This window comes from Babylonia areolata, chromosome 34, assembly GCF_041734735.1.
Source record: "Babylonia areolata isolate BAREFJ2019XMU chromosome 34, ASM4173473v1, whole genome shotgun sequence".
NCBI classification, from domain to species: domain Eukaryota; kingdom Metazoa; phylum Mollusca; class Gastropoda; order Neogastropoda; family Buccinidae; genus Babylonia; species Babylonia areolata.
In genome coordinates, this window is record NC_134909.1 from 2,970,033 (window position 1) to 2,996,085 (window position 26,053).

Consider the following 26,053-nt stretch of genomic DNA (forward strand, 5'->3'; position numbering starts at 1 on the left):
TCTTCAGAATTTTGCATGGGACAACTTTTTAGCTGCTGTGGATTTTTTTTACGTGCACTGACAGCAAGCCACATTGGGACCCTGGTTTATGGTCTCATCCAAAAGACTAGTGTCCAGACCACCAATCAACATGGAGTGGAGGGGACAAAATTCTGACGAGAGTGGGATTTGAACCTGTACGCTAAAAATTCTACGCAGATGTGCTACCATGAGGCCACCACTCCACACCACACTTTAAACATCATGCCGTTCCTTAGGACACGACACCATGCCGAAACTGGGGCTGGAACCCTGATCACTGGTGAACACTGGATCACAAGTCCAACGCCTGACTGATTCCACCTTCGCACCTCCACATACACTGGCCAGCGTGCCAAACTCTTCACCTCAAAAGATCCACCCAGGCTAATATTAATTCTCTCTCTCTCACCAGCCACTGTGACGACGTGGATACTGTCACACACTGATGACTAGGAGAACATGTGTTCGATCCCCATCAGAGGTGTGTTTTTTTCAGCCAGTGGCCAGCTCCCACCCAGAGCTGAGTGTGGCTGTGGAATCACATGGGAACACTGTGACCACACAGTCAAGGATCATCCACTTAACGGAAGCTATGTTTGGAAGTGTTGCCCTGAATCCCTTACCAACCCTGCAGGTGTCTGTTTCTCTCAGCCTGGTGGATGCCAGGATTCATATTGAGGGTACAGCCTTGCCAAGTGGTCCCCCAACCTAAAAGGACCCCCCATAGCATTATGGTCACCAGGACGCCAGGATACATATTGAGGGTACAGCCTTGTCAAGTGGTCCCCCAACCTAAAAGGACCCCCCATAGCATTATGGTCACCAGGACGCCAGGATACATACTGAGGGTACAGCCTTGTCAAGTCGTTCCCAAACCTTAAACGACATGGGAAACAGAATGGCAGAATGTCCTGAATTCTGCGGCAGCACCCAAATAAACTACAACAGAAAAAAAAAACCCAACAACAACAAACATACAAAAAAAATCCCAACCTCCTTCTCTCTCTCAGTGTGACTATGGGCGCAAATGGAAAGACTGGAACCAAACAAATGAACGAAAATCTCTCTTTCTTTCTCTCTGTCTCTCTCTCTGTGTGTCCCTGGGCCCAAGGCAGGACCTGTCTCCCACCCACCTTATCGCCGCCCTGAACAGCACACTGACTGTGGGTGGCATTGGCCACAACCTTGCCCGTGAACAGTGCCAGGATTCGTTGAGTCAGGTAGGTGACCTGATTGGTCATCGTGTCCACTGTCACATAGAACGGGAACGGCTTCACGTTCTGGTCTGAACACAACAGAATACAGACACAGCTTTGTTGAGTAATACGATCCTGTCGTCACTTAACCTCTTGTCTGAAAACAACAAAATACAGACATGGCTTTGTTGTGTTATGTTTAACTACAATCCTATCATCAGTGAACGTTCTTGTCCAAACGTAACAGAGTAAGGTCAACGCTTTGTTATGTTTAACTACAATCCTATCATCAGTGAACGTTCTTGTCTGAACACAACAAAATACATACAGGGCTTTGTTGAGGTTTGTTTAACTTTGACCCCATCATCTGAACATAACAGAATAAAGACACCGCTTTGATGAGCTATGTTTAACTACGACACCCTATCATCAGTGAACATTCTTGTCTGAAGACAACAAATTTGTACAGGGCTTTGTAGAGGTTTCTTTAACTACAACCCTATCATCAGTGAACATTCTTGTCTGAACACAATGTAATACACACAGGGCTTTTCAATGTTTACTAATGACCCAATCATCAACTTTAGGGTAAACAGAAAGAATACACACATACAGAAAAAAACACACTCACATCCACACACAGACACACACAGACAGAGGATTTACTCAAGAGTGTCAGCATTGTCAGGACTGACAGAGAAGTTGAACAGCTCACAAAACACATGTACACACACACACACACACACACACTTGAAAACACACACACACACACACACACACTTGACAACACACACACACACACACACGACAACACTCACACACACACACACACACACACTTGACAGCATACACACACACTTGACCAACACACATACACACACTTAACAGCATACACACATACACTTGACAGCATACACACACACACTTGACAACATACACACACACATTTGACAGGCATACGCACACACACATCACACACACACACACTTGACCAACACACATACACACACTTAAAAGCATACACACATACACTTGACAGCATACACACACACACTTGACAACATACACACACACATTTGACAGGCATACGCACACACACATCAAACACACACACTTGACAACTCACATACACACACTTGACAACACACACAGACACATATTTAACACACACACACACACAGCTGACAACACCCCCCCCACACACACAGACAGACATACAAATACACACACAATTGTCAAAACACACACACAAACACACCCACACACAGAGACACCGTCCCCTCCCACAGACTGCCAACCCTCACACACACACGACGTACTCAGAGCGTCAGCATTGTCAGGACTAACGGTGAAGTTGAACAGCTCGCAGTGTGGACTGTGTAGATAGCAGTACAGCATGTGATTCACCTGAAACACACACACACCTATTATATTTGTATTTCTTTTTATGACAATAGATTTCTCTGTGTGAAATTCGGGCTGCTCTCCCCAGGGAGAGCGCGTCGCTACACTACAGCGCCACCCATTTTTTTTTTGTATTTTTTCCTGCGTGCAGTTTTATTTGTTTTTCCTATCGAAGTGGATTTTTCTACAGAATTTTGCCAGGAACAACCCTTTTGTTGCCGTGGGTTCTTTTATGTGCACTAAGTGCATGTTGCACAAGGGACCTCGGTTTATCATCTCATGTGAATGACTAGCGTCCAGACCACCACTCAAGGTCTAGTGGAGGGGGAGAAAATATTGGCGGCTGAGCCATGAATCGGACCAGTGCGCTCAGATTCTCTGGCTTCTTAGGCGGACACATTAACTCTAAGCCATCACTCCATATATATGTATACATACATATATATATATGTATATATCTAGAGAGAGAGAGAGAGAGAGAGACAGAGAGAGGGGGGGGACGAGAGATACACACACACATCATACACATACCGCACATATGTCACGTATACACACACCATACACACACACACACACTGCACATTCACCGCACACTGCCGCTTTCCCCTCACTGCTGGCAGTCTCCAGCTTTCTGTTCACATCTATACATCGCTTCATCTTTGGTCCCTCTCAGTCACAGCTGTGCGTACCTGTGAACGACTGGTGTGAAAGCACTGTTTGTTCGTTGCAGCACAAGACTCGGCAACACACAGATACCCTTCTTCTCCTCCTCATTCTCCTATCATTAAAGAACCCCCCTGCCACCCCACCCTCCCCACCCTCAACCCACACACCTAACTCCCACCAACACCCCGAAACTCACGTCTTTGATGTCGGCCTGAAGGACCTTGGCCTCATCACTGGTGGGGTCACGACCCATGGCCGCCCAGAAGAGATATCTGGCCAGGGCTGTGGCCAGACGGGTGATGCGGGAGGAAAGAACGGTGTCTGTGTCATACCACTCTGTGGAGTTGAGGCCAGGAGGGTGGTCCCACTTCACCTTGGACGGGAGGTCCCAGTGGCTGTTGTAATACCTGGACACACACAGTGACAGTCCTCTTATATGTAATACCTGGACACACACAGCGTCAGTCCTGTTATATGTTATATGTAATACCTGGACACATACACACAGCGTCAGTCCTGTTATAGTTTATATGTAATACCTGGACACATACACACAGCGTCAGTCCTGTTATATGTAATACCTGGACACACACAGCGTCAGTCCTGTTATATGTAATACCTGGACACACACAGCGTCAGTCCTGTTATATGTAATACCTGGACACACACAGCGTCAGTCCTGTTATAGTTTATATGTAATACCTGGACACACACACACAGCGTCAGTCCTGTTATATGTAATACCTGGACACACACAGTGTCAGTCCTGTTATATGTAATATGTAATACCTGGACACACACACACACAGTGTCAGTCCTGTTATATGTTATATGTAATACCTGGACACACACACACAGTGTCAGTCCTGTTATATGTTATATGTAATACCTGGACACACACAGTGTCAGTCCTGTTATATGTTATATGTAATACCTGGACACACACAGTGTCAGTCCTGTTATATGTTATATGTAATACCTGGACACACACAGTGTCAGTCCTGTTATATGTTATATGTAATACCTGGACACACACACACAGTGTCAGTCCTGTTATACGTTGTATGTAATACCTGGACACACACACACACAGTGTCAGTCCTGTTATATGTTATATGTAATACCTGGACACACACAGCGTCAGTCCTGTTATATGTTATATGTAATACCTGGACACACACAGCGTCAGTCCTGTTATATGTTATATGTAATACCTGGACACACACAGTGTCAGTCCTGTTATATGTTATATGTAATACCTGGACACACACACACACAGCGTCAGTCCTGTTATATGTAAAATGTAATACCTGGACACACACAGTGACAGTCCTGTTATATGTAATATGTAATACCTGGACGCACACACACAGCATCAGTCCTGTCATATGTAATATGTAATACCTGGACACACACACACAGCGTCAGTCCTGTTATATGTAATATGTAATACCTGGACACACACAGCGTCAGTCCTGTTATATGTAAAATGTAATACCTGGACACACACAGTGTCAGTCCTGTTATATGTAATATGTAATACCTGTACACACACACACAGTGACAGTCCTGTTATATGTTATATGTAATACCTGGACACACACACACACAGCGTCAGTCCTGTTATATGCTATATGTAATACCTGGACACACACACACACAGTGTCAGTCCTGTTATATGCTATATGTAATACCTGGACACACACAGTGTCAGTCCTGTTATATGTTATATGTAATACCTGGACACACACACACACAGCGTCAGTTCTGTTATATGTTATATGTAATACCTGGACACACAGTGACAGTCCTGTTATATGTTATATGTAATACCTGGACACACACACACACACACAGTGTCAGTCCTGTTATATGCTATATGTAATACCTGGACACACACACACAGTGTCAGTCCTGTTATATGCTATATGTAATACCTGGACACACACACACACACACAATGTCAGTCCTGTGAGGCTGAGTTAGGGTGCGCGTTGTGTTGTAATGGGCTGTGTTGTGTTGTGATGGGTTGCGTTGTGTATGGAAGTTTTTTGTTGGGATGTGTTTCATGTGCTGTGCGTTTGTGTGTGTTTGCTGTGCAGGCATTTGTGTGTTTCTTGTTGTTTCTTCTTTTAGTCGTTTAAACATTATTATCAAAGTTTCTTGCTTCTGTTGCTGTTCTGTGTGTGTGGGTGGGGGGTGGGCTTGGGGGAGGTGTGTGTGGATGTGTGCCTATGTGTGTGTGTGTATGACTGTGAACACCTAACCCACTCCACAGAATGTTTACACAACCCTACAAATAATCCAGTCCATTCATTTAAATTACTGTCCACACCATTGATGACATTATGAAGCCCCTCGCCCCCACCTCCCCCCACCCACCCGCTCTGCCACTTACTTGTTGGTGAAGCTCTTCTCATGGTCGGTGACCACGAAGGAGGGGAAGGGGGAGGCACCGGCCTCCTTCAGGAACCACTGGACCGAGGCAGGGGGCAGGGGGGCCCCGGGGTCTGGGGTTTGAAACGTGGTGTTGGTCTCGGCGCCCAGCTTCGTCAGTCGGGTCAGCAAGGCCTGCACCTGCATTGATTGAGTGACTGGTTGATGCACCGCCACCTGGCCACCACTTAACTCATTCTACCCCACAGCCACATGCCTGCTACAACTCCCACGACATGAGACTACTGCAGAAAAAAACAGGGTGGTTCACTAAAACAGCGAAAACAGATGGAGAATTGTTGACTTAATCGACCAAACAAAGCTTCGTTTTCAAGCTTCCCAACTACGTAAGCGGTTCAGTTTAGAATGCCAACTGTACCAAGCAAGAATGAACAAAATTAGAATAGACAAAACACAACACAACATGACAAAACAAACACAACACAGCAAAAAATGACAAAACACAACACAAAACACAACACAGCAAAACATGAAAAAACACAACAAAACAAAACATGACAAAACACAACACAACAAAACTTGACAAAACAAACACAACATGACAAAACAAACACAACACAAAACAAACACAACAAAACATGACAAGACACAACATGACAAAACAAACACAACACAGCAAAACATGACAAAACAAACACAACACAACAAACACAGCAAAACATGACAAAACAAACACAACACAGCAAAACATGACAAAACAAACACAACACAGCAAAACATGACAAAACAAACACAACACAGCAAAACATGACAAAACACAACACAGCAAAACATGACAAAACAAACACAACACAGCAAAACATGACAAAACACAACACAGCAAAACATGACAAAACACAACACAGCAAAACATGACAAAACAAACACAACACAGCAAAACATGACAAAACAAACACAACACAGCAAAACATGACAAAACACAACACAGCAAAACATGACAAAACACAACACAGCAAACATGACAAAACAAACACAACACAGCAAAACATGACAAAACACAACACAGCAAACATGACAAAACAAACACAACACAGCAAAACATGACAAAACACAACACAGCAAAACATGACAAAACAAACACAACACAGCAAAACATGACAAAACACAACACAGCAAAACATGACAAAACACAACACAGCAAAACATGACAAAACAAACACAACACAGCAAAACATGACAAAACACAACACAGCAAAACATGACAAAACACAACACAGCAAAACATGACAAAACAAACACAACACAGCAAAACATGACAAAACACAACACAGCAAAACATGACAAAACAAACACAACACAGCAAAACATGACAAAACACAACACAGCAAAACATGACAAAACACAACACAGCAAAACATGACAAAACAAACACAACACAGCAAAACATGACAAAACACAACACAGCAAAACATGACAAAACACAACACAGCAAAACATGACAAAACACAACACAGCAAAACATGACAAAACACAGCACAACTCAACAAAACACACACACAAAATAACACAAAACACAACACAGCAGAACACAACAAAACATAACACAACAAAACAAACACATGACAAAAACACAACACAGCAAAACATGACAAAATAAACACAACACAAAACACAACACAGTACTACATGACAAAACACACCACAACACAGCAAAATAGGACAAAACACACCACAACACACTAACGCATGAACAGACCTCCGTCTTCTTCCTGACGTTGGGGTCGGTGTGCAGCCACAGACTGTCCCCATCCTGTCTCATTCCCACCTGGCTCAGTTCCACAAACTGCGCGATGTGGCTCAGAGTGATCTTCTGCAGGTTCACACTGCCGCCGTTGTCATCGGCGACAGGGAAACGCCCCCTCTGCATATCGTACACCATGCGGCTCGACCCAATGTAGTCAAACGCTTCCTGAACAATAATTATATTCATAATTTTCATATTCACAATAATAATAACAATGATAATAAATACAGATGCACGCACTGGCTAGATAATAATATTCATAACTTTCATATTCATGATATTAACAACAATAATAAATACAGACGCACGCGCTGGCTAGATAATAATGTTCATAACTTTAATATTCATGATATTAACAACAATGATAATAAATACAGACGCACGCGCTGGCTAGATAATAATATTCATAACTTTAATATTCATGATATTAACAACAATGGTAATAAATACAGCCTCATGCACTGGCTAGATAATAATATTCATAACTTTAATATTCACGATACTAAAAACAATAATAAATACAGATGCATGCACCAACTAAGACACATGGTACAGATGGACGATGGATGAATACCCAGGGATCTCCTGTAAGGAGAGATGGCTCAGGGAAAGCACCCAGCAAGCAGACCACAACTGCACTACAAAGACCTCAGCAAAAGAGACCTGAAGGCCCTAGGCATCAACCCAGACACGTGGGAAACTGTAGCCTCTGGACGATCATCCAGGAGACAGACAGTGCAGAAAGGCCTCTCCAAGTTCTCACAGACACTCGCCCAATAGTCTGTGGTGGAACAGCAAAGAAGGAAGGCCTCTCCAAGTTCTCAGACACTTTACAGTCTGTGGTGGAACAGCAAAGAAGGAAGGCCTCTCCAAGTTCTCAGACACTTTACAGTCTGTGGTGAAACAGCAAAGAAGGAAGGCCTCTCCAAGTTCTCAGCGACACTTTACAGTCTGTGGTGGAAGAGCAAAGAAGGAAGGCCTCTCCAAGTTCTCAGACACTTTACAGTCTGTGGTGGAACAGCAAAGAAGGAAGGCCTCTCCAAGTTCTCAGCGACACTTTACAGTCTGTGGTGGAACAGCAAAGATGGAAGGTGCTGACAGACCAGCATCAGACTTTGCCTGTAGCAAAGCGTGGGAGAGAGACTGCCAGTCTGGAACTGGCCTGTCAAACCACAACTGACGCTGTGCCAGAAGCATCCCCCAGAGCACAGCTCCATAGTCTTCTGAGACTGAAGGATGACTGCCTTCCAAATAATGACACACGAGCTGCATCTGTCGCTTGACATTGTCGCTTTCAGTCCCACAACCGCACAGGGCCATATCAGGACTGTCAACTAAATAAAAAATTCAGCCAAGTTATACACAGAACTCTGACACATTTGAACCCCTCCCCCCCACCCCCACCCCCTGTCCCCCCTGCAAACAACACAGTTCATGACGTTGTTTTAACCACCAAGATCCTTGTAGTAAAAGCATCCAAGCTATGCTGAGAATGTCAACCCTTCCACATAATCTATCATCTCCAGATAACAAAAAAAATTGTAAAAAAAATATATTTTTGAAAAACTTCAAAGCCACACATGAAATACATAAACAAGGCAAATAACACTGCAAAATGGACAGCTAGTGCCCATCCCTGTTTTTACAATCTCACTACCTAAACGCCAGAGCAAAGCAGCACATCACAGACTGCCGAACAGAGAGAAAAAAAGTGTCAAGGGCTGCTGGGAAAAAGAAAGGGGAGAGGACTGGGAAGGCAGTGTAAAGCAGAAAAGAATGAAGGAAGAATGAAAGCAGACAAAAAGACGGCAATAGAAAACCTGGATAATAACACTACTACTACTACTATGATACTACTACCAACAACGTTTTAAAAAAATAAGACAATGATAATGATGGTGATGATGATAATAATAAAAATAATAACAACAACAATAATAATAGTAATAACAATAACAATACTTGATTACATAATACTTTTGCCAAAATTCTAGATGATCAAATGCAAGATAAAAGAACAATACCTGATTACATGATACTGTTACCAGAACGCTTTATAAGACAACAATCACCCCCCACACCACACAAAACAACGCAAACCCTAGTATTTCCTCTCCTCCCCCCTTGCAGGAAGGTGAACATGACGTCACTGGGCGTGGCATTCTTTACGATCTCCTGTTGCAGTTTCCAGAGTCTTGGCCCAGAAATAACAATCACACACCCCCACACCACACAAAACAACTCAAGCCCTAGGATTTCCACTCCTCACCCCTTGCAGAAAGGTGAACATGATGTCACTGGACGAGTCATTGCTGATGATCTCCTGTTGCAGTTTCCACAGGGTCTTGGCAGTGGCCAGCAGTGTGACGATTCCCGTCACAGATGTGTCACTGGCTGGGAACTGGTTGTAGAACATTCCCATCGAGTCCATCTGTTCACAAAGAGGACAGCAGTTTAAAAAAGAAAAAGTTTGTTTATTCAAATTTCTCTAATTCCCATACACACTGAGTCAATTTGCTATAAACAGGGCAGTAGTTTACATATCTATTTATTTGTTTTAATTTCTTATATTTTCATACCCATCAGGTTGATCTAGTGCAGACAGGACGGCAATTTTCAAAATCATGTTTTTCATCTAAATATCTATAATTTGAATACCTATTGAGTCAATTCGCTACAGACAGCACAATAATTTATTTATCTATCTATTCATTCATTTCAATTTCTTTAATTTTCATACACATCAAGTTGATCTATTGCAGAGAGGATGGCAGTTTTTAGAAAAAAAATATTTATCTTAGGTTTTGTAATTCTAATATCTACCAAGTCGATCCAGTTGAAGAGAGGCTGGCAATTAATCTATTTAAAATTTCTTCTTCTTTTTATTTAAACATGCACCAAATCAATCTGTTGTACAGTGGAAATCAATCTCTTCTATTCATTTTTTAAAATTTCTGTATTTCTCATACTTGTCAATCTGTTGCAGAAAGGATAACTACTTATTACTTATTTAGTTTAGATTTCTTTAATTCTCAAACACTCCGAGTCCATCTCTATCAGATAGGACAGCAACAATAATTTTTTTTTTTAATTAAGTAATCGCAGGGTAAGTGCTATATCAGTGCACAATCTTATCATCTTCACTAAATTTGGTCACGTTTGTGAAACTTGTTGTTCATTAAGTCAATCTGTTGCACAGAGGATAACAATTCATTACTATTTCATGTCTTAAAAATTCATACATTTATTTCTCAAAAACATAACTTTTTTTCAGTTACCTGTTATAGCCATAAACCCTGGGTTTGCGTAAATGATTTACAAAAATTGAAAAAGCCAAGAAACAAATAAGTAAATGCACTGAATGATATAATAAAAAAGGAAAATACATAGGCAATTGACGGAAATAAATTTTAAACAAAAAACAAAGACAAAAGAAAAGCAGCAAAAAGTGAAAGAAACATCATAGTAGTCAAACATTTGAAGAAAACAAACTTTTTTTTTTCCTGAAAGGAAGGAAAAAGGGAAAGAAAACAGCAACACACACACACACACACACACACACACCCTTGTCGCCACAACGATAACAGACTTGTCTCTCCTTGGCTGGTCGCTAGGCACGGCCTTCAGCGTAGCCACGATGTTCTTGTCGCCCAGCGGGTCACAGTACATCATGGGGCTCAGGTTCGTTACCAGGTTGCTGCGACGAACGCACGTCTTTGTGTCCTTGGCAGCAGCCATAGGTGAGACGAGTTCCATGGCGCACAAAGGGTACGTTGGGTACTCGCCCGACACCAACGGCTTGTTGAAGCGTTCCCAGCACTGGGTTAGAGTGTGATGAGAGCCGTGGTCATTGTACATTTCACATCATCATCAACATAAGGGCTCCTAACACTGTGGGTTGGGGTTTAACCACAGCTGGACATTTCACATCATCATCATCAATATCACTGATATCGACATAACGTCTGTCCTTGGTCAATGCCCCAATGCTGACTGTCCTGAAACCTGCTTGACCGAGAGTGGGGATGTTACTTGGGTAAGAAATTCACTATAATCAAATTCTAGCTCAGATAGTCCGGACAGCTGTTGCCTGTGCTGCTGTTTCGATGGTCATAGCAGGAAGAACAGCAAACAATACTCATCTCAAAAGTTGAAGTAACATGTATATTTTTTTTTCCAGTTAAAAGATTTACTTTTAAAACTTTGTTGGTCACATTTCTCAAAATCCAAAATGATATCAACCCCTGGACTTTTGCTGACCGGTATGCTGTTCAGTGAAGGGCGGTCACCTCAGCTGACCATTGTTTGTATTTGTATTTCTCTTTTTATCAAAACAGATTTCTCTGTGTGAAATTTGGGCTGCTCTCCCCAGGGAGAGCACATCGCTACACTACAGCGCCACCCACTTTTTTTTTTTTTCCTGCATGCAGTTTTATTTGCTTTTCCTATCGAAGTGGATTTTTCTACAGAATTTTGCCAGGAACAACCCTTTTGTTGCCGTGGGTTCTTTTACGTGTGCTAAATGCATGGCACACACGGGACCTCAGTTTATCGTCTCATCTGAATGACTAGCATCCAGACCACCACTCAAGATCAAGTGGAGGGGGAGAAAATATCAGCGGCTGAGCCGTGATTCGAACCAGCGCACTCAGATTCTCTGGCTTCCTAGGCTGACGCATTACATCTAGGCCATCACTCCATGGACTTTCCCTGGGCATTGCACTACATTTGTCAGCCTAATATTACCATACCACTTAAAGTGTATAAAAACTACAAACTATGCTTCAGACAGGAATTTTGAGATACTCCCCTTGGGTTGTTGGTACAGAAGTATTTGGACCAAAACCAGTTGTTTTACCGTTAGCTTCTTTCCTGGAGCAGTCAATGCCTGTCTCTAAAAGCAACCAAAAATGTAAAAAAAGAAAACTGAACAATCAACAACCATTTAACTGTAGATCTAGTCTTCAGCCTCGCCCAAATGTAATGTGTAATGTATGGTGTATATGCAAGTCTGTGCACATGTTCATGCTCTGAGTGTATGCGTGTGTGTGCGCTGGGGGGTGTGCGTGTGTGAGCATACCCATGTACTTGTACTCATATGTATATGGAGTTGTATAAAAAAAATTCTACTGCATTTGTGTTTGTATATAATTTCCGATCAATGTTTGTACCCTTCATGTATTATCCCACTCCCCCCCAACCCCCCAATATTCCTTGAGACCCTAGTACACTTGGTAATGAAGACATATTCTATTCAAGTTAAAATGGTGTCAATTCACCAAGGTTCAGCTGTCATAAGGTAAAAAATAAATATAAAAAAAAAAGAAAGAAAGAAAGAAAATGACAACAGTGACCTTCTTCAGAATGGTGTCTACGTCATCACGGTCATAAATGGAAAAGATGGGGATGCTGATGTCGTCGAAGAAAAGACCGTCTCCCGCTGCGTTCCACCTCACGTCCTTACAGTCTCCCTGACTCGTCCCATGGTACAGGCCTGGTTTGGTTGGTTGGGTGGTGGTGGTGGTGGTGGTGGTGGTGTTTTTAGAAAGTAGAAAAAAATAAAATGTGTTCATATGCGACCTGTACTTCAAGGCAAATCAACTCCATTCTTCTCATTGTGTACTTCTCGTCTGTGTTTGTGTGTGTGTGTGTGTGTGTGTGCGTTTTCTCATTTTTGTAAAGCACCTTATGTTCTATTTAGTGAAATAGGTGCAAGATAAATTCACATTTTTTTATATTTTTATTCTGCTTATGTTGCTTATAGCCCTACCGACAGATATATGTTGTGACAAACAGTATTTCAATACAACACAATATACAGAGGCTGACCTCGATATGATTCTGATTCACGACAGCCTTTTGACAGATTTTAGCCATGCATCAGACAAACTGTTTTCTCCTTCTTCTGTATTCATGGACTGCAAAACCCACATCCCAAGAGGGATTTTAAACACTTCTTTTTCTTCCCCCTCAACTCTGTGAAGAATCACTGGGGCGTCACACAGAACTGTTCACCAGATTCCTCCAGGTCTGTCGGTTATGTGTCGAGGTCCTGCAAATGGTTTTCTGTCCATTCTGCATCATTGTCAGTCCATTCTTTTTTTCCTGTCCCTCCCTTAACAGTTCCTAGGAGGGTTATTTAGCATGGCTACTGCATCTTCTTGCATGGTCATACCAGCCTAGCTTTCTTTTCTTTACTGAAGTCAGCAGATCTTCGTAAGGTCCAATGTGCTGTTGGGTGGTGTGGTGTCCTTGTTCTTTGGTGTTGTGATCAGTGTACTTGATGTTGTGTGTCCAGAGATAACACCCCACAGACAGACAGACACAGCCAGACATAGCCAAACACAGACAGACAGACAGACATAGCCAGACAGACAGACATAACCAAACACAGACAGACAGACATAGCCAGACACAGACAGACAGACATAGCCAAACACAGACAGACAGACATAGCCAGACAGACAGACATAACCAAACACAGACAGACAGACATAGCCAGACAGACAGACATAACCAAACACAGACAGACAGACATAGCCAGACACAGACAGACAGACATAGCCAAACACAGACAGACATAGCCAGACAGACAGACATAACCAAACACAGACAGACAGACATAGCAACATACAACACTACCCAACACTACGAAACTGAAACACACAGGCTTCCACCTCCACCCCCCTCCCCCTCCACCCACGCTTCTTTCACACAGACGACATAGTGTAGACTACTTGTCCACAGAGAATCCGGCTTGGATGTCCTTGGTGTCAAGGTCAAGGTTGATGACAGCAATACCATTGACTCTTCCCGACCTGACCAGTCTCCGCACATTCTCTCTTTTGACAGAAACCCACCATAAAATCAACTTCTCTTTAAAAGCATGTATCGCTTGACGCAAGAAAACAGTTGTCAGAGTGTTATGGAACTAATATATATGTTAAAGCACTTATATTTTCTGACACATCTACAATGGGATTAATGCATGCTTGGAAATAACACAAACAAATAAAAACAACCCCCCCCCGCCCCCCCAATTTTCTTGACAAGCATACAATTCTGACACAAATGTATTGAGATGAATGAATGTTTAGAAATGGTATAATACTAAAATGCAAGTGTGTCTGGAAATAGTAATATCAAAGCATGAATCTTTTGACTCAACTAAATACGCCACAATCTATGTGTGTGTTGGAAAATGGATCATTTTTGACTCACTTGTGTAAACAAAGTGAGTCTATGTTTTAACCCGGTGTTCGGTTGGCTGTGTGTGTGTGGGTGGGTCCGTGGTAAACTTTAACATTGACATCTTCTCTGCAAATACTTTGTCAGCTGACACCAAATTAGGCATAAAAATAGGAAAAATTCAGTTCTTTCCAGTCATCTTTTCAAAACAATATTGCACCTCTGGGATGGGCACAAAAAAATAAAAAAAGAAGCCAAATTATATGCAAACTGCATTTACTGATATTATATTTTTTTTATTCTCTAAACTTGGCACTTTGATCTGATATTCTGACACAACAACAAGAGCAGTCATTATTATCATTTTTTGTTCAAACAGGAACTTCTTTTGCTAAGCATGGAAGTTTTATTTATTTTGCAAACGTTTTGGTGCAGATAGTAAAAAAGGGAAATTACTCTGTAATTAATGCTAGGGGACTTAATTTGCTTTAAACTCATCTTTCTCATCTTAAACATTACATTTTGAAATTATACTCAATACATAAAAAGCTTGTGTGTTTTACTCTCAGTGTACATGGCTTTCACTATGTTCATTCGCCCAAGTGGTCTTTTTCAGAAAATACTAAAATCAATATGACAAGTGGACTTTAGAGATCTATTGGCTGAGCCCTGAAGGTCATGGGCAAAAATCAATTGCGTACACATATTTATACACATTCAAAGCGCGTGCTCATATTCTTCGCGAACGCGAACGACGCCATTTTGTTTCAAGTTGTTGACCTGCCCGTTCAATCCTATATTCAATGGACAATACACAATAACATGTGATGGAAAGTTGGAGAAGGAGACTGTTAAGTATTTATTCAGAGAAAGATTTGTGAACGCCTCATCACTTACTGGATTATGCCCCAAACTGCCATAAAAATATCCACAGAATCAGTCGGAATTCACAGTTAAAAATTGTAAACCATGCGAGTTAATACTCTTGAATTGATGAAACAAAAAAATTTCCAGTCTTGACTTTTCTCAAAATGAAGTCCTTTTCACTTCATACAACGTTTAGAAGTACTTGTACTTGGCTCTACATGTTATTAGTTTAACAAAATACTAAATTTTCATATCAACTTTAAAACTATAAAACTAGAATGAACATAAGAGAAATTGAATTGACCATGTCGTACTACATTCCCAGCGGGTGTAACTAAATTTGTACATCTATCTAGATCTAGAGAAAACGGCTAAATGTTGCAGTGTGATTGTGGGGATAGCCATGTCTCCTTTACCGCGGACTTAAAAAGAATTTTTTATTGCCCTTAAAGATTTTTTGAATGCCCAAGATACACCAGAATAATATGATTTAAACAGCATTCTCACTGAGAATACCGCAACTGATTTATCGCCCTTTAAAAAAGTATGTTCAAATATTAAATTTTAGAACGTCAGTTTAGGAGCCACGACAGTGTAATGGGTAAGACAGTTTCTTCTCACCCGAACATCAGGGTTCGAATCTGGTTAGGACTTCTTCTTCTTTTTTCTTTTTTTTTAAACCTGAAGCTTTACAATAACAAATACAGAACACATTTTAACGATTAGATTTTTTTTTAAAGTGTATCACAAGTGAGTCTTGAAGGCCTTGCCTCTCTTGTTTAAGCATGTATTGCTTGACACAAATGTACAATTATCAAAGTGTGCTCATAACTGATAACATAGAAGGATCTTACACCTTTCAATGCAAGTCTGCTTTGAGTGATGGATTTTTACAAATGATAAGAGAAAGGTAGATATATTTTGGCACATTGATATGCTATGACCAATGTGTTTAGAACAGGTAATATTACAGCATTTCTTCTTCTTCTCCTTCTGCGTTCATGGGTTGCAACTCCCACATTCACTCGTATACACGTGAGTGGGCTTTTATGTGTATGACCGTTTTTAACCCGCCATGTAGGCAGCCATACTCTGCTTTCGGGGGTGTGCATGCTGGGTATGTTCTTGTTTCCATAACTCACTGAACGCTGACATGGATTACAGGATCTTTAACGTGTGTATTTGATCTTCTGCTTACATACACACACGCAGGTCTGCACATATACTGACCTGGGAGATCGGAAAAATCTCCACCCTTTACCCAACAGGCGCCATCACCGTGATTCGAACCTGAGACCCTCAGATTGAAAGTCCCAACATTTTAACCATTCAGCTATTGCGCCCGTCATTACAGCATTTGATTTTAAAATTCATGATCCGACAAACCTTTTTTTCTTTTTCTTTTTTGTGCCCCAGAATTGTGGACATTGTGTTTTCTATATTTTGATGACTGATGATGGTATGGGTGATGAAGACACTGCTGTTGGGGTCCAGATCTTTATCATCATTAAAATTATCATTCATTTTAATGTTATCGTTGTAATCGTCTTCGTTTTTATCATATTCATTATCATTACTAGTATTACTATTATATCATCATCATTATTATTATCACAATAATTATCACCATCACAATTATTATTTTCATCACAATTATCATTATGATTATCATTATTATTATTATAATTATCATTATTTATTATTTATCATCATCATCATCATTATTTTTTGTTGTTGTTGTTATTATTGTTATTATCATCATCACCATCATCGTAATCATTATCATCGCATCATAATGATGACGACGATGATAATGACATGATGATGATGTGTTACAAAGTGCAATGACATGTTATCATTATCATCATCATTGTAATCATCATAACAACATCATGATAATGATGACGACGACGATGATGACGACGTGTCACAGAGTAAGATGAAACAGAGGCTGAGAAAACTGACGTGGTGAAGTTGAGGGCGTGGAGGACAGGGATGTAGGGCCCGGTGTCCCCCGTAGTCAGCACGTACGTCCAGTCCTTCTCTGTCAGCAGGTAGTGCACCACCCCTGTGTTCCCCTCCTGCTCCGCTGTTCCATCACACACACACACACACACACACACACACACACACACACACACACACACACACACACAGAGACTATGTTTACAATGTCAAACAATCGAGGATGAATTTCATTTCTTAGATCACTGCGAATTATACAAAAAAATTAGAATAGAATTCATACAAAAAATTCAAAATTACATTCCAAATATTATCAAAACCAGTCAGCTAATACTGGTAGGCAAACTTGTGGGACTGTTTGGGAAATTTGTCAGTAACTGCTGTCAAAAACGCCATAGTGTGCATGAGTGATTCAGTGTCTTGTTCAATATTTATCTATTTTTGTTTTGCTTTTTTGTGTGTAGTTTCATGTAACTTTGCATGCATGTCTTATAAACCTTGTTCAGGTTTAATTGACATTCAAATTGATTCTGATTCTGATTCACACACACATATCATACATAACGCACACTCACACATAACATACATACACGCATACATTACAGACACATACACACACATAACAGACACACACAATACACACACGCATAACAGACACATAACACACACACACATACAACAGGCACACATAACACACACATAACACACACATGGATAACAGACACATACACACACAAAACACACACACACACATGTAACAGATAAATACACGCATAGCAGACAGATGGACACACACACATACCACACACATGCATAACAGACATATACACATAACACACACACATAACACACACACACACACACGCATGCATATAACAGGCACACATAACACACACACGCATAACAGACACATACACACACAAAACACACACACAAACAAACAGACATGTAACAGACAGACACACAAATAACAGACAGATGGACACACACACACATAACACACACATGCATAACAGACACATACACACACAAAACACACACACACAGACATGTAACAGACAGACACACACATAACAGACAGATGGACACACACACACATAACACACACATGCATAACAGACACATACACACACAAAACACACACACAAACAAACAGACATGTCACAGACAGACACACACATAACAGACAGATGGACACACACACACATAACACACACACGCATAACAGACACATACACACACACACAACAAACACATAACAGACAGACATACACACATATAACAGACAGATGGACACACACATACACATTACACACACACACACACACACTCACTCATAACACACACACACACACACAATGTCATGATGCAAAATATATCTACCTCACACACACACACAAGCATGCATGTACATCATGAAACAAAGTACAAACACCTCAGATTTCCGTACACCTACCACAACAGACGCTCAGACATAGCTGTCCCTAAGATGTCAGTATGTGTAGTCTGAGCATACCTCAATGAACAGCGCAGAGGAAACGGAGACGAAGCAGACAGCGAAACAAGTAGGGAGACATCACCGAGTGGACAGCTTCGCTGAAACTCAGGCCCTATCCCATGACCAGAAGTGGATCATGTCGGTGATGTGTTCAGCACTGCAGGGCTCCCACAACCAAACCAGGTCATGGGACCAGTGACAGTGACAGTGACAGTAGGGTTGTCCCCTCTTCACCCTCTCCTGAGAGAATCTGACGGTACCGGATCAAATCCTACCCTTGCCAGTATTTTCTCTCCCTCCGCTAAACCGTGAATGGCGGTCTGGGTGCTAGTCATTCAGATGTGGTGAAAAGGGTTGTCCTTGGAAACATTTTGTAGTAAACTCCTCTCAAATATATACACAAGTGTGTGTGTTCGTGCTTGTGTATACGGGCGTGCATGTGAGTGACTGAAGACTCACTGAATGCACTTTACACATGTAAAAGGACCCACAGCAACAAAAGGGTTGTCCCTGGAAACATTTCATAGCAAACTCTGCTCAAATACACATAGTATTATGTGTGTACGCATGGACATACCTGCAAGCATGCATGTGTGCATGCGTGTGACTGAAGAATGACCAAATGACACAGTGAATGGCACCCCTTAACACATCAGCTGCGCCAGAATCAGAGACCAAACTCCGGAAACTTGGGTAAGACTCCACACCCATCTTAAAGAAATCCCCCCCCCCCCCCCCCCCCCGCCCCCCATTTCTGAGGAACCAGAATGTGGACTACTCACAGGTGCAGCCAATCTGATGGGTGCCATTCAGCAGACGGAAACAGCCGTTCTCGGAGACAATGTCGATGTAGATCTTCTCTTTGATTCTCTTGGATGTCACTGTAATGTCACAAAATTCTGAGGTAAGCAAATACACATGTTTTCTCCACTATGCCCTGTGGGGAAAAACCAAAAAAACATACAAAAAAAACACTGAAAAAAGAACAAAAACTAACATTTAATGAAGAATCACACACACACACACACACACAATCAATACCTACCCAGTCAAAAAAAACAACTAAATAAAACAACTACACACAAGATACCAATAACCGAATAAGGAATACTAACTATAAACGGCAAAACGGAAAAACACACACACACACATATATATATATGAGTGTGGGTGCATCATTACACTCATTCACTGCATGCATGAATCATTGAATGCATGCATAAACACAGAAAGTAAATATACAAATCACAGGAAGTCATGAAGAGTGAAAGCGAGTCAAGGACATGAGATTAAGTCCAATAGGAACGCATGAGCATGACAAAGAGAGAGAGAGAGAAAAAAAAGAATCATCTTGGCAGATAGGTTTTGTGCTTTTTGATTGGGTTTTTTTTTGGGGGGGGGGGGGGGGGGTTGTTTTGTTTTGTTTTTCACCTCACTGAAAAGCCAAGCAGCAGGAATGAGGAATCACCAGCGGCCATGGAAAAGCGGTTAGATTCACTAACTGATGGTTGGGAGGACGCAGGTTCGATCCCTATCATTGGCGGGGGTTTTATCCACCCATGGCCAGCTCCTACCCAGAGCTAAGTGTGCTGAGGGCTGAAATGGAAAGACTGGACATTGAACCACACAGCTGAGGGTCATCTTCACTGATGAGACTTTGGGTTTGCTGTACACATATAATATCCAAATTTCCTGACTAACGCTACAGGTTTCTATCTTACATCCTGGTTAGAACCTGGATTTATTCAGTTAAGAGTACAGCCTTGTCAAGTTGTCTCAAACCTAAATGGACCCCAATAGCAGCACATTCATCACATCACCCCCACTGTAATTCATCATTACTGAAATAGAGAAAATGACATGTCCCAAATTCTGACGCGCGCACACACACACACGCACACACACACACACACTCACACAAAATGAAAAAAAGACCAGAGAGTTATCAAGACTTACAAACACCAGCTGTCTTCATTGCTCTATTGTCCTTATCAATAATAATACATCACTAATACCAGTAACATTCACTGACAGTGATACACAACATCCAACAAAGATACACACCACAAGCTGTAATCATTAAGTTGTGTTACAGTTACAGTGTGCTGAGCTGTGTCATCTCCCTCTCATGACAATTCTATCCAAGTCAAATTCTAGAGAGCATGCGTGCAAGTGTGTGTAACATTAGGGGGACAGACTGGAAAGATGGAAGGAGCCAGTGGATACACAGAAACGAGTCAATCTAGTTATCTACACTCTGCACAGAGTTTCCAGAAACAACTTTCAAAACACCACTAGTGGCTGCTGTGACAGAATTCACCAGCACCAAACCGTGTTGTCCGGACTCATCTAATTCCCAGTTCACCTATCACTAGACTGGTGATCCAGATTTGCCGATTCCTGGTTTGCCTGTCTGTATACAGTATACTCAATTTTGTGTGTGTGCATATGTTTGTGCTTGTGTTTGTGTGTGTTTGTGTGTGTGTGTTTATTAGGAGAATGTGTATGTGTGTGTGTCAATGTGTGTGTGTGTGTGTGTGTGTGTGTGTGTGAGAGAGAGAGAGAGAGAGAGAGAGAGAGAGAGAGAGAGAGAGAGAGAGAGAAAGAGAGAGAGTTTATTAGAAGAATGTGTGTGTGTGTGTGAGTGTGTGTGCGTGTGAGTGTGTGTGTGTGTGTGTGCATATACCTGTATATGTCACTTGGTTGAGAAAGAAAGGCAGATATATATATATATATATATATATATATATATATATACACAGATACAGAGACAGACTGTATTAGTGTATAGGCAAAATGGGAATGACTGGTTGGCAAAACAGGACTGAGTCAAACTCTCAAGAGGTCACTGAGGATTGTGAATATACCACAAGATGTATTATCCATTAACACTCTGTGTGTGTGTGTGTGTGTGTGTGTGTGTGTGTGCGTGCGTGCATACATAAATACTGTTGACATTAAATTCAACAGGATGAAGGAGGCTATGTACTCAAACTAGTGAAAAATAAAAATAGAAATATAAAAAAAAGGGATTTATACAAGGAAGTGACAAGTGGACATATAATTTATATTATGTATAATACTTTATCAGTCTAGTTTTATTTGTACAGTTACAACTAGTACAAGTACACACAAAAAAGTGGGTATGAACACACACACACACACACACACACACACACCCCCGTTGGCAGCAGAAGGAATACCAATTTACTGAAACAGCATAAACATCTCCTTGACACCAACACCATCTTAAAAAAAAAGTTTTGATTATGAAGAATGAAAACAAAGTTTCTTGCAGAAGTGTACTTGCATACCCGCCAAACAACAACAAACAAAAGAAGAAAATAAATAAATAAAATAAAATGGAAGAAGTGTCGATGAAGATTCGATGGGGACATAAAAAGGGCGAGAGGTTTAGACAGATGACTCGCCAGTCCCTATACTACTACTACTACTACTGCTACTGCTGCTACTACTACGATTGTGGCTGTTCTGAATTTCTCATCGACTGTAAACTTTTACCATAATACGGAAGAACGCACCCATACCCTTGATCGACTGATAATACATTTGCTGTGACTCACCCATAAAAGCTGTGTTATCGGCAATAGTACAATGCCTATGGGTTGTCTAAAGTTGTCACAACTGTCGTAAATGACTGTTCGTGTTCAGCACTATCACTTTGATAAACTATCGCAACTGTCAAGGCTGAAACTTATTTTACTACTTTAAAGTTAAACCATACGTTGAATAAAGACATACAGTTTTAAAACTTGAAGAGCCTTCCAAAATGATCGTTGTACAGAAAATAAAATGTCGCCCACCTGTACAAAAACACAAAACCAACAGATAAATTTTCCAAAGCATAACAAAAGTCCGTCGCTTGAAAGCTGCCATCTTGTCATTAAAGGGAATGAATTTGAGGAAAGCAACCTGACTGATGGTGTGCACAATGATCTCCCATTATTCGAAGCAGAAGACAAATATTCTGCAAGGGATCAACACCATGATATTCTTCAGTCGGTAAAGGTGGTAATTTCATAACGAAAAGTGTACTTTTGCAGCGATGACTGTAATTCTGTTATTGATTTAACTCAATATCACCTTTCACAAGAAAAAAAGAAAGAAGAAGAAGCAATTATTATAAATATATATAGCCTACATAACAGGAATACTAGCCTACTCTACTGTCCGTCAGTACCTTTCTGTTGAAACTACTAAAACTCTTATTTCTGCTTTTGTGCTGTCACGAATTGACTATTGTAATTCCTTTCTCATAGGCTGTCTACATAATATTCTTCAGCGAATTCATCAACTCCAAGTACCTGCCCAAGCCATCTAAAAGCAGGCTGAGCTGTAGAACGAACAACAGCCTGAGCTACGACATTCCCTCCTGCACAACACTGTACAGGCAGATGGCATTCTTCCCGAGGACCATACCAGAATGGAACAAGCTGCCTCAGGAAGTTGTGACAGCCGAGTCACTGGACTGCTTCAAGTCCAGACTGGCCTCTCATCTCTAAAAGTGAATGCCCCCCCCCCATCCCCCCATCTCCTAACCACCCATACACCCCAAAATCCCGCCCCCTGCCCCCCCCCCCCCTCCCCCCTCTCACAGCTGATGCAGAGGCTTGGCATCATGTCAGTGCACGCTGAACGTACACTGGCTGGCCAGGTCGCAATTTTTTTTTTTTTTCAATCCTCACAACAGCGCAATCCTCAGCAACCTCCCCAAACTACAACAGAACCATCAATATAATGATGTTGGTTGTATAAAGGAAGAAGAAGAAGAAGAAGAATTCACTGAAAAACTTCAAAACAATGCTGCCCGTCTGACTCTCAGTGCCACGTACTGATCACATTTCTCCTCACCTCCGCACTCTACATTGGCTCCCCATTGAAGTGAGAATCGAATACAAAGTTGAGTGTCTCTGTTATTCTGCTAGTGTGGTTGGGAGGGGGAGGGGGGGGCGCAAGAAAGAGTGGTCATGTATGTCATTTTATAGTATAACTTGTCACAGTCAATATTTTTCTCTGATTCACGTAAAGCGCCCTGAGCGCTTAGAGAGAAAGGGCGCTATATAAATATACATTGTTATTATTACCTTCCACATGGGGTCTTATGAATGTCGTCATTATTTGATGATGCGAAGAAACGACAAAAAAGTATATATATATACATACATATACATATATATATATTTATATATATATATATATATATATATATATATATATATATATATATATAAAGAAATGAAGAAAATTGAAATGAAACACTGAGATAAAATAAAATAGAAAGAACACTGAGAATAAAATAAAACAAAACACTGACGCTGCTTTGCATGACTCGGGAAGGCCGGTGGCCTGAGAATGGTTCATACATTTATCTTCCGATACAGTGTCTGTGACAGTCCGGGTTCCGATTCCCATTCTCGCACTTTCTCCTCTGTTTGACTTGAAAAGCAAACTGATCGTCCAGTCATTCGGATAAGACGATAAACCGAGGTCCCGTACTTACGTGTCACGGCAGCACACACTGGCATTTGGCGCATTGAAAAAAGAATCTATGGCAAATAAAGTGTTATTCTCTGGTGGCAAAATTACTTGGCGCATTGAAAAAAGAATCTATGGCAACAACAGTGTTATCCTCTGGTGGCAAAATTCTGCAGAACTTGAGAAATCCACTCTGATAAGTTCACACACACACACACACTGACACACACGCACGCATACACACACACACACACACACACACACATATATATATATATATATATATATATATATACACACACATACACACACCAGCTCGGCCCATTGACATACTACACACACACACACACACACGTACGCACCGCCGGTGCACATATATTGCCACAGATGACTGAAAAAAAAAACCGGCGTGGGAAAATAATTCCGAGACCGCACATCCAGCACTGATCAGCCCAGTGAATTTGGGAAGGCCCAGAGAGAAAACTGCTCCATCTGGAAGAAATCTGCTGGTGGTTGGTTTGGGGGAGGAACGGGTGGCAGAATGGTTAACACGCTCAGCTGCCAACTGATATAGAGAGTCCGTGAGGGTGTGGGTTCGAATCCCGCTCTCACCCTTTCTCCCGAGTTTGACTGGAAAAATCAAACAGAGCGTCTAGTCATACGGATGAGACGATAAACCGAGGTCCTGTGTGCAGCACGCACTTGGCGCACTGGAAAAGAACCCATGGCAACGAGAGTGTTGTCCTCTGGCAAAATTCTGTAGAATAAATCCAATCTGAAAGGTAGGCTACGCTAATATATAAGGATATTCTCAAGGCCTGACTAAGCGCCTTTGGGTTATGCGACTGCTAGCCAGGCATCTGCCCAGCAGATGTGGTGTGGCGTGTATGGATTTGTCCGAACGCAATGACTCTGGCGCCTCCTTGAGAAACTGAAACTGAAACTGATCTATCTTTAAGCCTGAGACCGCTCCGTCATTGTTTATGTGAGGCGATGGATAGTGTGATGGCCTCGTACCTGGTTTTTGAGGCACTCACTCGATCTTTTGATTCTCTTTATATCTGAGATCTTCCCAGATGTAGACTGCTCGTTTTGTTGCACTGTCGGCTCGCTCATTTCCCTTGACATCTGACTGAACGGCACTGGAAACGTCTGAGGAGTGGGAGCGCCCAATGGCAGCCGTCAGTCGGTTCTACCCAGGTACACAACTAGTGCAAATGACTCCATGTTTGTAAAGCGTTTCAGGGCTTGGTCTCCGACCGAGGATAGGCGCTATATAAGTATCCATAACATCATCTGCTTGTCCAATGTATTACATAAGCTTTTGCACCTGAAAGTTGCGCATTGCCTCATGCCACTCTGGGCTTCCCATCTGTCCCACTTACAACTTTGTGAAGGATGTTCATAGAGTCAGTTAGAATTATGGCAAGTTTGATTTGCATGCACATGTATGGATGTCAGTCACGGGATTACATGCGTCACAGCTGCAATTTCTATTGTCAAGCTGGAGGTTGTGACTTTGCACGCTGTATTCTCTTTCAAGTATTTTCC

At 41.6% G+C, this 26,053-nt stretch overlaps 1 protein-coding gene across 1 annotated transcript in view; it reads right to left on the reverse strand.

The window, feature by feature from the left end:
* Positions 1-22,906, reverse strand: part of LOC143277360 (nicastrin-like) — a 36,664-nt gene extending 13,758 nt beyond the window's left edge. Inside the window, exons 1-13 of the mRNA XM_076582145.1 lie at positions 22,831-22,906; positions 19,789-19,887; positions 17,509-17,632; positions 14,226-14,330; positions 13,687-13,700; positions 12,843-12,982; positions 11,053-11,307; positions 9,758-9,919; positions 7,441-7,653; positions 5,686-5,864; positions 3,484-3,694; positions 2,537-2,624; positions 1,155-1,306 (exon numbers count right to left, since the gene is read on the reverse strand). Of these exons, the coding sequence (XP_076438260.1) occupies positions 1,155-1,306; positions 2,537-2,624; positions 3,484-3,694; positions 5,686-5,864; positions 7,441-7,653; positions 9,758-9,919; positions 11,053-11,307; positions 12,843-12,982; positions 13,687-13,700; positions 14,226-14,330; positions 17,509-17,632; positions 19,789-19,887; positions 22,831-22,903 (1,815 nt within the window). The 5' untranslated portion in view covers positions 22,904-22,906. The remainder of the gene's footprint in view (positions 1-1,154; positions 1,307-2,536; positions 2,625-3,483; positions 3,695-5,685; positions 5,865-7,440; positions 7,654-9,757; positions 9,920-11,052; positions 11,308-12,842; positions 12,983-13,686; positions 13,701-14,225; positions 14,331-17,508; positions 17,633-19,788; positions 19,888-22,830) is intronic.
* Between the last annotated feature and the right edge of the window lie 3,147 nt (positions 22,907-26,053).